At 46.8% G+C, this 15,156-nt stretch overlaps 1 protein-coding gene across 1 annotated transcript in view; it reads right to left on the bottom strand.

Moving 5' to 3' along the window:
• qpct (glutaminyl-peptide cyclotransferase) overlaps positions 1 to 14,730 on the bottom strand; it is a 43,657-nt gene extending 28,927 nt beyond the window's left edge. The window contains exons 1-4 of the mRNA XM_085980202.1: positions 14,426 to 14,730; positions 10,146 to 10,292; positions 2,030 to 2,311; positions 486 to 659 (exon numbers count right to left, since the gene is read on the bottom strand). Coding sequence (XP_085836328.1) covers positions 486 to 659; positions 2,030 to 2,311; positions 10,146 to 10,292; positions 14,426 to 14,542 — 720 coding nt within the window. The 5' untranslated portion in view covers positions 14,543 to 14,730. The remainder of the gene's footprint in view (positions 1 to 485; positions 660 to 2,029; positions 2,312 to 10,145; positions 10,293 to 14,425) is intronic.
• Between the last annotated feature and the right edge of the window lie 426 nt (positions 14,731 to 15,156).

The following is a 15,156-nucleotide window of genomic DNA, read 5'->3' as shown; positions in this document are numbered from 1 at the left end:
TTTTTTCACTCATTTATCATTTAAAAATACTTCAAAAAAAGGTAAGTTTATTTTTAGCCCTGTAAAAAACTTTAATTATTTTTTTCAAAAAATTTAATTTTTGTTTAAAATATTTAACTTTTTGTAATTGCAACTAATTTTAAAGATGTGATTTAAAAAATATATATTTAATGTTTTAAAGTGTTTTTGGGGTGAACTCCATTCATATACAGTATTTGACAGGTCTATCTAAAGAACCGCATGCGCCCCTGCGATACGTGGGCCCTGCGCACTTGGAGTTGGAGAGGCCCAGGATCGGAACTATACGCTCCTCGGGAGCCCTCAGGTAAGTGCGTAGATTTTTTTCCAGATTGGAGGCCTCCGCACGCGGGAAGCCTACGATCGGAAAATACGGCCCAATGTTTTATTGACGTACATCTTGTCAATTGTCAAAATGACAATCACTTCTTGCCTTTTTCCCTGTCTTGTAGCTGGTCAGTACTTACAATTCCATGCAGCTGGTTGGTATTAGTTGCACCAGGTGGATGTGCAGTCCTCTCCATCTTCTGCGCCAAATGTCGAGAACCGTAAAGTGAGTCATTCTCAGACCAATATTGAAATGCTTCTTCTCCATCAAAAAAAATGAGCTGCAGGGTAAGATCTGGTCTGTCACTAATATCCTAAATAAGAGAGAAATAATTTAAATGCAAGCCTATATAAATGTACCCGCACCAAAAATTGAATATCTAGTTAAGTGACTGAATAAAATGATATTTCTGTTGAAACATTTTCAAACATTAAAACTTAATTAAATGTTGGAACAAAGAAAATACATGTAGATCACACTTAGGCAAAATAACACCAGTCTGGGCTAGTCCCTAAATCCTAACACTTTGGAATGTACTGTTACAGATGTTATTATAAAATGGGTCAATGGGTCAATACTTGAATCACTATTTTCATGATGTTATCAATTTAAATTCTAGACAGTATGACCAATAATTAAACCTGCTGCTTAGTCAGTTTCCTGGGAGAAGCCTCTTTTTTTCCAATTGTGTGAGACATAGTATATGATGATAATCCATTTGCATGGCACAGTTTTAAATCTTCATGCTGTGCTGGTTTAGAGGGAATCCTTCAAATGTTTGGCCCTTTATGATGTTTGAACCCATGACCATGGCATTAGTAGAACCACACTCTAAATAACTGCATGGATTATGCTGGTTTATGGTGGTTATTTACTGCACAAATTAAATGCCACTGACTTTGAAGCACCTCAGGCAATTCTGCGTAATTGCTTATTGCACGACTCATATTTGTTCATTGTGCCATTCAGCTCGTGCATGTTTATTTATTTCTCAAGAAATTGGTTAAAACCTGCCCTATGTGGCCTTTTTGTTTATCTGCAGGTAGCTCTATTTCGTTTTTAAAAATTAATTCTAGGGATATTGGCTTCGCTAGCAAGGCCAGCATTTATGTCATTGAGGAGGTGGTGGTGAGCCACCTTCTTGAACTGCTGCACACCATGTACTGTTAGGAAGGGATTTTCTGGATTTTATGCACAACCAGGTCCCATAATTGCAGTGGGATAAATAACCAGATAAGCTCTTTTAGTGGTGTTGGTTGAAGGATATTGTTGGTCATGATTCCAGAAGAACTCCCCTTCAAATAGTGTCATGGGATCTTTTATGTCGTCTTAAACTATGGCCTTGTCTGCCTGCTTAACATCTCATCTGAAAGATAGCATCTCCAGCAGTGCAGCACTGGAGTGTCAGCCTAAATTATTTGCACAGCCCTAGAATGGACAAACCCACAATCTCCAACTCGGAGTCAAAAGTGCTACCGCTGAGCCATGCTGATTCTGCAATGTCCTTATCCCTGCACTATTGTTCAAAAATATCCCCCATAAAGTAAATCAGTACATCATGTTCTCTTCTAGATGGCTTGATACAAATGTGAGATGTCAAATAACCCAGAATTTTAAGTGATAATTTACCAGGTTAATTATTTACAATGCCAATGCTGTGATGTATCATATATCAATGAGTACCTTCATCGCAAGTAGCAGACTGTCCAGTGTACGAGCCAGTTCCAACATCATGGCACATGGTACAGCAGCATCTGTGGCACCCACGTACACTCTGCTATACCACCACTCATTGTAGTATTTTGAGTCATGATGACAAGCCAGCACCAGCCTTCGCTTAGCTGAGGGATTCAGAGTGCTAATGATACTTGAAAATGTGACTGTTCCATAAGGTATTGCCTCCTGGAAAGTGTCCTCTTCAGTTACCCAGCCAGCCTGGAGTTCACTTAACCGATTTATGATGTGCTGTGGAGAAAAACAATTTTAACAAGGGCTTAGTCTCACAGAAACTGAAAAAGTAGCTAGTTAAAATGCACGTTAATCTGGAATTTCTATTGACTTTTTTTCTTAATAGGGGCTCTAAGTAACATTATGGTGGTGAATGTCCACGGCAAATGCTATTTGATGGTTTCATTTCACCGTATATGAGTTCCTGTGTTCAGCTGTATAGATGTGCTGACCTAAGGGCAGGGACTGATAAGATGAAAGCAAAATTGAAGAGGGAATTGTCCTTGGGCCATTTCATGCCTCTGTTAGCAACCTTCTACAACTCAGAGTGACATTTGCAGAGGTCCAGGAGAATGTCACCTGTCCTCACCTCACTTCACTTCATAGACAAGGTGACAGTAGAGGGATTTATGCCTTTAAAAAAATGATTGACTTGACTTGAAACCTCACCTGTACAAAGGGAACTGTTATTTTTAATTAATATTTTAATTATTTTTTTTTAGTAATTGTAGTAGCACACTCTTAACCCTTCCACCAAATCAGCTGGACTGACAGGCATGATACTGAGCGTATTGCATCTGTCACTCTACTGCATGCTGACGAGGGAACAGAGTCAGACTGGACAAGAACCTACAGCTTCAGTCTGCTCAAGATGCCCAGACTCAAAATGTCACTCTAGGAGAATAACAGGGAAAATGTATTACTATTTGAATCACAGTACCAGTGATTTTACCCAACTGTTTTAGGTCGGCCATACATTTCCTTTAAACTCCTGAGAACATTTTACTATCAGATTGAAGTCCTGCGACTTTTACATATTCAAATTCACCCCTTCCTTGTGTGTGAATAAAAATTGCAGAAATAATTTCACTGTGCTGATTCTTCCATTTGGCATTTACCAGCTGACAGACTGTGAGTTCACAAGTGTCACTAATATATCTGTACCTGTGATCTTACCTCTGACTCTGCTTATTGTAGCACCAGTGCATGGAGTTCTGCTGTGGAACAAGAAGGCTTTCCAGTTCTGAGAGGAACAAAGGAACAGGAGTAGGCCATTCAGCCCTTCTAGCCTGCTCCACTATTTAAGTCGATCATGGCTGATCTGTACCTCAGCTCCATTTGCCAGCCTTAGCTCAACATCCCTTGATACCCTTACCTAACAAAAACTCCAATTGTCCCAGCATTCAGAGCCTTTAGGGGAGCGAGTTCCAGATTTCAACTACCCTTTGTGTGAAAAAGTGTTTCTTGATTTTCCTACTAATGGCCTGGCTCTTATTTTATGATTATGTCCACCTTGTTCTTGATTCTCACCAGAGGAAATAGTTTAACATTTTAAACACTTCGAATCAAATCAAATCACTCCTCAATCCTCTATACACAAGGAATTAAAAGCAAAGGTTGCTTCATTCTGACACTAAGGCTGAGATTTTGCTGACTTTGGCGGGTCCGTGGCGGGAGACGTTGGAGGCGGGTCCCAACCCCGCTGCTGTCTCCATTCCGTCATCTGAAATGAATTTCCCTAGATTGGGCTTGTTAAGTCCGCCAAAAGCATTTCCCAGCCAATTAGAGGAAGTGGGTCTGGTGACGTCATTTGATGACGCGTCATCAGCTGGTTTCCTTAAAGGGACCATGGCCAACTTTATTTTGACGTTTGTGCTGTCAGTGTTCTACAGCATTGAGGTGATGCAAACACTGACAAGCACTGCACAGAGGTGCAAGGCTTCACCCAGGCTCTCCCATGACTCCCTGCATATGCTTATGGAGGGAGTCACAGCACACAGGGAGGTCCTCTTCTCTTCTCATGGGCGGAAGAGACCTCCCCAGGAGATCAACACAACCTGGTTGCACATTGTAGAGGAGGGCACAAGCAGGGATGTGGTCAGGAGGACCTGGGTACAGTGCCGCAAACGTTTCAATTATCTCAGTAGATCACGAAACGTTAGTGCAAAGGCACACTCAACCTCATCCTGCTGTGCCTCTCATCACATCCTCATCACTCTGCCTTCCCTACCCTACTCCTGTACATCCTTACTCATACCAACTTACCTTGCACCTCCACCCATCCCTCTTTTCTACATTATCACATCACCATCTCACTAGCCAACCCTCACACTCACCCTCATCCTAGTGCAATCATACCAACTAACAACACACAAGGGTAGGCACTTGGGTTTTTTATGCAATGTTCATGTAAAGTTTCTGTTAATGTGGTGTCAACCTTTGAAACCTTTATTTTCAACGCTGTGTGTTCTTGGACAGATTTGTGTGCACGTTTGGAAGTGGCTTAGTGAGTTGCAGTGAATGGTGAGACATAATGGTACCCCCCGCAATGAGTGTGAAAGGAATGGCTTGGGCATTGTAGAGATGCTTGTTGGTGTTGGTGTGGGGTGGTACCAACCTGGCACATCATGTGGCAGCCAGGATGTACAGTGTCAAGTGAAGTAAATCTGGTCATGGTGAGGCCATCCCTGGCCTCCCGGGCAGCAATGTGGTCGGGTGCTGATGCCCTCTGTCCTGTGCAGCATCAGTTGATTGTGAAGAAGGTTGGTGGTATTGTTGTTGGTGCTGCTGGTGTGCTTGGTGCTGCTGGTTCTGGGCTGATCATGGTGGGATTCTGAGGACCAAGGTGAGAGAGTATAAAGGGCACCCATGCTGATGTAATAGATGGCAGGTGAAGTAGAGATGACAGAAGCAATCTGTCAATGATGAGAGAGGTAATAAGGTCAGACTGGATGGAGACTTGTGTAAAGACTTGCAGCATGGTGAATGTGTTGTGGCAAAGCAGTGAGGAAGAGTTTGTGGCTAAGGGAAGATATTTCTGTAAGGTGGGAGATTTTATTGTACACTAGCTGGAGTGCCCGGCGGTGCCGAGGGTTTTTTTGAGGGCATGTTATGAAAAAAGTAGAAATAATTTATATATATATGAATTTGTCTGTCTGTCTGTCTGTGTGGGAAGGAGAGAGAGAGAGGGGGAAAGAGAGAGAGAGAGACTGGGGTGAGAGAGAGGCCCAGGGATCGAGAGAGAGACTAGGGGGAGAAGAGAGAGACGGGTGGGGAGAGAGAGACAGAGAGACTGGGGGGAGAAGAGAGAGACGGGGGGAAGAGAGAGAGAGAGAGAGAAAGACTGGGGGGAGAAGAGAGACTGGGGGGAGAAGAGAGACTGGGGGGAGAAGAGAGACTGGGAGGAGAGAGAGAGAGAGAGACTGGGGGGGAGAGAGAGACTGGGGGGGAGGGGGAGGGGGAGAGAGAGACTGGGGGGAGAGGGAGAGAGAGACTGGGGGGGAGAGAGAGAGACTGGGGGGAGAGAGAGAGAGAGAGAGAGAGACGGGGAGAGAGAGAGAGAGACGGGGAGAGAGAGAGAGAGACGGGGAGAGAGAGAGGAAAGGAGAGAGAGAGAGAGGAAAGGAGAGAGAGGAAAGGAGAGAGAGAGAGAGGAAAGGAGAGAGAGAGAGGAAAGGAGAGAGAGAGAGAGAGAGAGGAAAGGAGAGAGAGAGAGAGGAAAGGGGAGAGAGAGAGAGGAAAGGAGAGAGAGAGAGAGGAAAGGAGAGAGAGAGAGGAAAGGAGAGAGAGGAGAGGGGGAAGAGGTGGGGGGAAAGGGGTGGGGTGGGGGAAAGGGGTGGGGGGGAAAGGGGTGGGGGGGAGAAAGGGATGGGGGGAAGGGGTGTTGTGGGGTGTGTGGGGGGAAAGGGTGTGTGTGGGGGGAAAGGGGGTGTGTGTGGGGGGAAAGGGGGTGTGAGGGGGGAAAGGGGGGGTGGGGGGGAAAGGGGGGGTGTGGGGGGGGAGGGGGAAAGGGGGGGTGTGGGGTCTTGGTGACCCGGAGCCCTGCTCACTTTCGGTCAGGCTCTCGGGCCGCGCGGTTGACGCCGCGGGGAAGGCCGTATGCGGCGGGTCCCGCTCCGGACCATCGCAGCGGCTTGCCTGCGGCCTAGTCGAGGGGGTGAAAGTCCGAGCCCCGCGGCCGCAAATGGAGCCGAGCCCCGGGACTGGGCCGAGGGGGGGAAAGCCCGAGTCCCCGGCCCGTGGCCGCAAACGGAGCCGAGCCCCGGGACCGGGCCGAGGAGGGGAAAGCCCGAGTCCCCGGCCCCGGCCGCACATTGGGCCAGCCGAACTGTCATCATCGCTGATCCGCTCCGGCTGGCCGACGCCGCTTGAGGAGTTAATGTCTGGAGGTTTGAATAAAGTTGAGAGGAGTGAGGAGGGAAGTCGTCTCTCTGCACCTTTGCTCAAGAATCCTGCTGAAACGCCGAGCGGAGAGCGGATACTGTGCCGGAGCCGCAATGTGGGGGTTTGTTGTGCTGGTGCTGTCGCTGTCGGTATTAAAAAAATGGCGGCGACGTTTCGGGAGGCTGCAGGATTAGGCCCGCCCACACACAGAATGAAACGCCCCCCGTGACAGACTGATTGATCAACCATCAGGTCACTGAACTGTAGGATTGGTCAACCATCACGTCACTCAATGCTAATGAGCAGCAGGATTGGTCAACCGCTAATGAGCGAATTTTTGAACGTTTTTTGTATACTGTCCGAACAATTTTTGTCTGACCAAAAAGTAAATACACCTATGACATTCCCCTGATCATCAGCTTTCTTTTGATATAACGTATATGTAGGTACGCTCTATAACTTTTGAGTGTATAGCGGACAGACAGACAGACGGACGGACGGACAGACGGACAGACACCACTATCCTATATATATACTAGCTAGAGTGCCCGGCGGTGCCGAGGCTTTTTCGAGGGCATGTTGTTGTTGGAAGAGAGAGAGAGAGCGACAGGGGGGAAAAGAGAGAGAGACTTGGGGGAAGGAGAGAGCGAGAGAGAGACTTGGGGGAAGGAGAGAGCGAGAGAGAGACTGGGGGGAAGGAGAGAGCGAGAGAGAGACTGGGGGGAAGGAGAGAGCGAGAGAGAGAGACTGGGGGGAAGAGAGAGAGAGACTTGGGGGAAGGACAGAGAGAGACTTGGGGGAAGGAGAGAGCGAGAGAGAGACTTGGGGGAAGGAGAGAGCGAGAGAGAGACTGGGGGGAAGGAGAGAGCGAGAGAGAGACTGGGGGGAAGGAGAGAGCGAGAGAGAGAGACTGGGGGGGAAGAGAGAGAGAGACTTGGGGGAAGGACAGAGAGAGACTTGGGGGAAGGAGAGAGCGAGAGACAGACTGGGGGGAAGGAGAGAGAGAGAGGGGGGAAGGAGAGAAAGAGAGAGAGGGAAGGATAGAGATACAGAGAGAGAGGGAAGGTGAGAGTGAGGGAAGGGGCTGGACTCAGAGCCCGGTGGGTGAAGGGCGGCCGCCATTTTGTGAGGTCGGCGGGATGGTTGAGACCGCGGGGAAGGGCTTGGACTTCGAGCCCAGCCACGGTGACCGTGGGTTATATTGCGATGACTGTGTTATAGGACAGTGAAGCCAGTTACCCTCTGACCGGAGGAATCAGGAGCCACTTTCTTAAGACTTTTAATCTGCGATTTAATAATTTCAAAATACTGTTACTTGTTCCACATTTAAATTTTATGTAGTTTAAAATACTTCCAACATTGAATATAATTCTGGTTAATATTTGGGATCCAGGGTGTAGTTAGTAATGCTTGAAGTCTTACGTTGCAGCTTCTGACCGCCTGTGTGAAGCAGAAACTCAGACGTAGTTTGATGCTGAATCTTTGCTGGTTGTTCGAATGATGCCAATAAATCTGTATCCGTTTCTGTGACTTTTTCTTAATTAGGAAATGCCCCTAATTGATGAAACGCCGACTCCCTCCTACCTCTTCACCCCCCCTCCCCCTCCTACCTCTTCCCCCCCCTCCCCCTCCTACCTCTTCCCCCCCTCCCCCTCCTACCTCTTCCCCCCTCCCCCTCCTACCTCTTCCCCCTTCCCCCTCCTACCTCTTCCCCCCTCCCCCTCCTACCTCTTCCCCCTCCCCCTCCTACCTCTTCCCCCCTCCTCCTCCTACCTCTTCCCCCCTCCTCCTCCTACCTCTTCCCCCCTCCTCCTCCTACCTCTTACCCCCCTCCTCCTCCTACCTCTTCCCCCTCCTCCTCCTACCTCTTCCCCCCTCCTCCTCCTACCTCTTCCCCCCCCTCCTCCCTCTTCCCCCCCTCCTCCCTCTCCTCCCCCTCCCTCTCCCCCTCCTCCCCTCCCCCCTCTCCCCATCTCCTCCCTCTCTCTCCCCCCTCTCCCTCCCTCCCCCCTCTCCCTCCCTCCCCCCTCTCCCTCTCCCCTGCCCGAGCCCTCATCCCCCGCTCCAATCCCTCTTTCCGCCCCGGGGCCCGGGCCTCGGCACCTGGATGAACGCGTTCCCTTGGACGCTTTTGGCGGCCTCGGCCGTCACCCTGATGCCGTTGGCCGAGGCGAACACCCGCAAAGACATGGCCCAGCCGAGTCCAGCGCCCCGGTCAGCTCGAGGTCCGCAGCCGCCGTTCGGCCGCAGGCCACAAAGCGCCCAGCGCCGGCGATGGCTCCGCGGAGCTCCGTGCCGCCCCACGCACTGACATGGCCCCGCCCTCCCGAGCTGGCTTCAAGACTGCCGATTGCGGCTGTGAGAGACGGCTGGCGGGCCCAGTTGCCGGGGTAACCCTTCCCGCTCTCCAAGCCCCGCCCGAGATCTGCACTCCCGAGAGCCCCGCCCCCCCACCCGAGCCGAGCGGGGAACAGAGAGAGACGCTGCGTCTCAGCTGCTCCTGCTGCGCGCACACCCTGTGTATGTCTCGTGGCCGACGCCGTTGCCCCGGGTAACGTGACAGGGGGGAGGAGCTTAGCAGAAGCCGTGGGACAATTACCTAGCTCGGGCGTGGCTGGGCAGGAGAGGCCCAGGCTTTGAGGCCTAGGTTCTGAGGCCTTACAGAAACGGGGAAAGGTAGGAAAAAGAATCATCAGGTTAGAGAAAATATTTACAAATGAATGAAGTTTTTTTAAAAACAATTTAATAAAAGCAATTTTTTTTTGCTGGAAATGTAGGTTTGGAAAGAAAAACGCAGAAAGCAGGAAAAAGAATGGAATCAAGATGGCTGACACGCACCTCGGTTCAAAACGATTAGGCCCGCCCACACACGCACCGATTGGTCGACCGTCATGTCACCGAAGCGTATGATTGGTCAATCGTCCTGTTGCTCGACTCTAGGAGGGCCTGCGCGACGAACCCGCCCCCGCCACGCAGCTATTGGTCGACCGCCGGGTCGCTCGACCGTACGATTGGTCAACCTTAATGTCACTCTATGCTAATGAGCGGAATTTTGAACGTTTTTTGGATACCGCGGGCGCAATTTTTGTCTCACCGAAACGTAAATATGCTTATGACCGTTCCGGAATCGTAAGCTTTCTTTTGATGTAACACACGTGTAGGTACGCTCTATAACTTTAGAGTGTATAGCCGGACAGACAGACAGACAGACAGATGTATCCTTTTATATATATATATATACAGATAGATAGATAGATAGAGATATATATATAGATTTGAAGCTGTCAACTCAACAGCTGATTCAGTGGCCACTGAACTCCCGCCTCAGCTTGACAGACGTAGTCCACGACCAGCGTGGACCCCATGGGCGAGCTGTCAAATGCAGAAGGTGAGCTGAAATTCATTCTTAAGTGGCTCTAAACAAGCCTCCAATTACCTGAATTGGGTCCCCCGCTGTGAACCCGCCGCTGCGTCGGGTCTACTCAGCACTCACAGACCCGACATCGGGGAAAGGCACATGGCGGCGGGTTCACAGCGGGGTCCCGACCCACTGGTAAAAAAAAAAACACTTTCCCACCCGACCCGCCACCGATCATGCCTGCTGACCCCCTGGAAACTCCAGCCCTATGCTTCTAAGGTAAATTAAACTTTAATGGACTTCAACGTTTTACAGACTACCTCTACTCACCTGGCGCACAGCAACATTTCCAATGGAGCCTGGATATCTCTCCCTAAGCATTGGTCTCAGATCATTATACCACATCAGAGAAATGTTGGTCTGTGAAGTAATGTTCCGGATATCAGCCGCATTCAGGTACTTGGGCTTATGGAGCAGCTGGTGATTTAAAGTCATTGAGAAAGTGAGAACATTAGAAATATATGCCACCCTCACAAGTTTACAGGCTTTAACAGGAGTCTCAGCTCCATTACCATTTCAGAACATTAAAAAAATTGCCAAGAGGAGGCGGAGTTTAAATCAGAAAGCCGTTGGTAGAGCCAGATCCTCAAATCAGTTCTTCTAAACTGATTACTAAATAGCAAGCCCTGCTAAAAACATCAGTAGAATAGAAAAGCAAAATACTGCAGAAGACACACTCTCCATATTACTACAGAAAAATCAACCCCAGGAGGGCAGAATAATTGGTTTGTTTATTCGTTCTAAAGTGGCTTGAGGAAATTAAAAACACAGTTTTATACAGCATAAAGAACAGTGACATCAGAGAGGGAGTAACAAATCTACTATTTAATCTTGGTTTATTCTTATGATATCATAAACCATGAAACCCTTTAACTCCCTCTACAACAACTGGTTATTTTATGGTTTCTTCAAATTTACAATGATGCTGCTGCACCCCAATTTTGGAAGCAGTGCTGTAATGTAAAGAAAGCTAAATGAGCAGAAAACCACTTGAAGAGATGCTGTTTAACTACTCCCCCAAAGACAGCAGTGCGACTGGTGACAAATGTAAATGGCTGGCAACAGCTATAGGCAGACTGAGCACGCAACCCCCTTACCACCTGCCCACACGTGGAGGACTAATCTAATTGAATTTTTTGATGAAGTAACAGGGAGATTGATGAAGGGAATGCAGTGGATGTTGTCTACATGGATTTTCGGAAGGTGTTTGACAAAGTACCACATAGAAGGCTGGTTAACGAAATTGAGGCTCGTGGAATAGGTGGGTCAGTGGCAGCTTGGATAAGGAATTAGCTTAAGGACAGAAAACAGCCAGTTGTGGTAAATGGCTGTTTTTCAGACTGGAGGATGGTAGACAGTGGTGTTCCCCAAGGGTCAGTGCTGGGGCCACTTTTTTTGATTTATATATATATAAATGACCTGGATATTGGAATACAGAGTAGAATTTCTAAATTTGCCGATGACACCAAACTTGGGGGTGTGGCGAACAGTGAGGATAATACCAATTGACTGCAACAGGACATAGAAAGGCTAGCAGAATGGGCAGACAAGTGGCAGATGGAATTTTATACAGAGAAGTGTGAGGTGATGCATTTTGGCAGAAGGAACAGGGAGAGGCAATATACACTTAATGGCACAGTTTTAAAGAGTGTGCAGGGACAGAGGGACCTGGGAGTTAATGGGCGTAGGTTCCTGAAGGTGGTGGGACATATTGAGAGAGTGGTTAACAAAGCATATGGGATCTTAGGCTTCATACATAGAGGTATTGAGTACAAAAGTAGAGAAGTTATGCTGAACCTTTATAAAGCGCTGGTTAGACCACAACTGGAGTATTGCGTCCAGTTCTGGTCACCACACTTTAGGAAGGATGTGAAGGTGCTTGAGAGGGTGCAGAGGAGATTTACCAGAATGGTTCCGGGGATGGGGGATCTTAGCTACAAGGATAGGTTGGAGAAGCCTGATTTGTTTTCATGAGAGCAAAGGAGGTTGAGGGGTGATTTGATAGAGGTGTCCAAGATTATGACGGGTTTGGATAGGCTAGACAGGGAAAGGCTGTTCCCACTAGTTGATGGTACAAGGACTAGGGAACACAGATTTAAGGTTTTGGGCAAGAGATACAGGGGGGACGTGAGGAAAAAAAATTTTACGCAGCGAGTGGTGAGGACCTGGAACTCGCTGCCGACGGAAGTGGTGGAAGCGGAGACACTCAATGTTTTCAAGGGGAGACTGGATAGGCACTTGAGGGAAATAAACTTGCAGGGCTACGGGGATAGAGCGGGGGAATGGGACTGACTGGATTGCTCTACAGAGAGCCAGCATGGACTTGATGGGCCAAATGGCCTCCTTCTGTGCCGTTATGACTCTATGACAGCAGTGCTTTTCAAACTCCAGGTCTACACGCAGCTTCCTAAGACGCAGGGAAGATTTGTCAGCCAGAAAATGAAATTTGCAGTTATAACTTTAAACCAAATGTACACTTCATAACTGCAACTGGTGCTGTGAAATTCATTGCACAATGTAAACAGGCCTGATTTCAGAGCCCCAACATATTACACAACTGCTTCAAGCAGAGAGGTTCTACAATATACTGGGGATGAGCTTAAATACGTATATTCCTCATAGCATTACTGCTGGTTAGAGCAAGTGCCAAGAGGACAATGCTAATGACTGCTGGAAATAGTGCCATGGATGTTCCCAGCAGGGTATAATAGCTGATGCTGACATCCATTCAAAATAATGATACCATGATTCACATTGGGATGTAATAAGGCTGTTTTGTTTCTAATAGTGATTTAGTGAGTGACTGCATACATAGCGAACAGTATTATAGAAGCATTACTCAATAGAGACAACCTCTTTAGCTAGTCAAGAAGGGACTCGTTGTTAAGCTTTCCCTGTTGATCTGTTTGTACATCAGTGTCTATTACAGTTAATGCTTTTCCTACAAGTTTTAATTGTTGGAGATTTTTTAAATGTCATTTTATATTAATTTTTTACTTTTCCTTTCTGTGTCTTTTTCCTCTCTTAATCCAATCTTTATTTCCCTCTCTTTATTTCTCTTTCTGTACCTGATTTGAATTCACCTATTGTAACTTATACTTCTTTCTCAGCCATTGCTCTGTTAACTTCACAATCCTTCAATCTGATTGGTTAAGGAGATACACAGTTGCTTGTCCTGTTCACTCAGATTCCAGATGCCCTGTTTCTCTCGTTGCAACGGTATCAGCTCGCACTTTCAGCAACTTACCACACAAAAATTTTAAAAACCTAAACATACAAGGGCAAGTCCAACTAACAGCAGATGCCATTAAATGCCCTGGCACAGCAAAATATGGTTCAACATTCTCTACATTCAAACTAAGCCAATGTAGCTATCATGACAGTTCAAACATGTTGTAGAACCATTTGTATCATAGTAGCCTTAGGATTAAAGAAGAAAATATGCCACCCATACAACTTTAAGGAGACAGTGAAATAATGAAATTACTGAGAAGTGTGGTGAGAAACCATATAGGCAGTTTTGGAAATTATCCAGAACCCTGGACTCATACGAAAGGGCAAAACTGTCTTTGAAAGAAGTCATATAATTGCATCACTAATTTTGTTATTTGGATTCCTATATTTGTTATGAATTTCACCAAAACAACTTAAAGCAATGCTTTAGTTACTCAAATGTAAATTGCTTGTAAACATCCCAAAAAACATGTTCCCAATGTGTTTGATCCTGCCTCCATTTGAACTACCAGGATTTTGGCAGCTTCGGAACTGCTGGCTGTTGGCAGATGGGGATATTATTAATATTTAAAAGTCAGGGTTCAATGACGTCTTTCACCCCCCACATCATTTTTAATCAGGATCGCGTAAGTCGGACACAGTGCCGGACCTGCACATGAAATCTAGCTGAATCAGGGCCAGAAATGGCTGAGGTAAGTTTGAATTTTTCATTATTTGTAGGCCAGAGAAGCAGGAGTGCTCCTCCAGGCCACACAAGGAAAGCTGGGACCTTCCTTGCCTGGGGTTCCGTCTCCCTCCCCGATAACCTCTGGACCCCCAACCCCTCACCACTTGACTTACGTCGCGCACTTGGGTCCCTGGCTATGGCGGATTCCTATTACCGAAGTCCCACTCCCATTTGCCGGCCAGCTTGTGGTTCCCTCTGGGTTCATGCTGCAACATGGCAATGAAGCCCAGGAGTTAAAATGACCAGAGGTTCACTCCTGCCCCAGCCCCCGCATGTCGCACTCACACCCCAAGTTTAAATTGGGGTTTTTATATTAGTTTCAATTTTGCTTAAATTGCCAGATAGTTGACAAAAAAAAAAGGCAGTACAAATGGGTTATATTCTAAGCCTTCCCACTTCCCTTCCCTTCCCAAAATATGGTGGGTGATTATTTTAGTGATGCTCTGTCTTGTGACCTTCTAATGACAGGCCCCAGGGAGACAGAAGCACAGCTGAAAACTCTTCTGCTTTTCTCCATTTTAAAATGTAAACTACAACCTCTGTCTACACACACTTGCACCACAATGAAACCTCAGTCCCTAAAACCTACCTTTTCTTCTGTCCATGGTGGTTCATATTGTCCTTGCCCGTGGGTTTGGCAGTAGATTGTTGTCAAATTAAATAAAACCACAAGTAAAAGATAAATCAAGCTCTTGCTGCTAGCCATCTCTAGCTGTTGTAAGAAGCACACACTTTTGTCTTGCTCTCTCTCCTTCTCTCTCGTCACACACTAATGTGTAATCTTGTGAGTCTAATCAGAACCCACAGAGCACTTAAAAACCTTTCTTTTTTATTTACGTCATTCCAGACTGCCTTTGATTGGCAAATAAGGAGTAAGAGACTATCTTCACCAAGATCTGCTGTGATTATTGGCTCATCTATCTTGTATGTTTTTTTTTAAATGTAACCAATCCAAATTGAGCATAAAGAGATTTTAGACATTTCAAGCTGCTTGTGCCTCTACTGGGGAAAACAACTGACTCCAGTAAAACCTGCAAGATTTTCGTAAAATTAAATAGCAATATAACAAAGCTGGATAACAGGCATTAACATTTACAGTTTCTGTGTCACAAAGATCACAAAAAATTATGAAGGAATTGTTGCTGTCTCAGGAATAAAATAAATACAGCCATTTTACGAACATACAGCAAAAACCGTAAAGGAGAATGTCAGGGTGCAATGGCAACGCAATAAACACATTTAATGTTGTCCGTTGAGTATTAACTGATTATTGCTCCTTTTTAAAAACTCCCCCCCCACTCCACAGTTTTCTAACCTCCC

The sequence above is a fragment of the Somniosus microcephalus genome, chromosome 3, assembly GCF_052327205.1.
Source record: "Somniosus microcephalus isolate GS21.2 chromosome 3, FLI_Smic_1.0, whole genome shotgun sequence".
Taxonomy (NCBI): Eukaryota; Metazoa; Chordata; class Chondrichthyes; order Squaliformes; family Somniosidae; genus Somniosus; species Somniosus microcephalus.
Note: the sequence above shows the minus strand (reverse complement) of the source record. Positions and strands in the feature narration are given on the sequence as shown.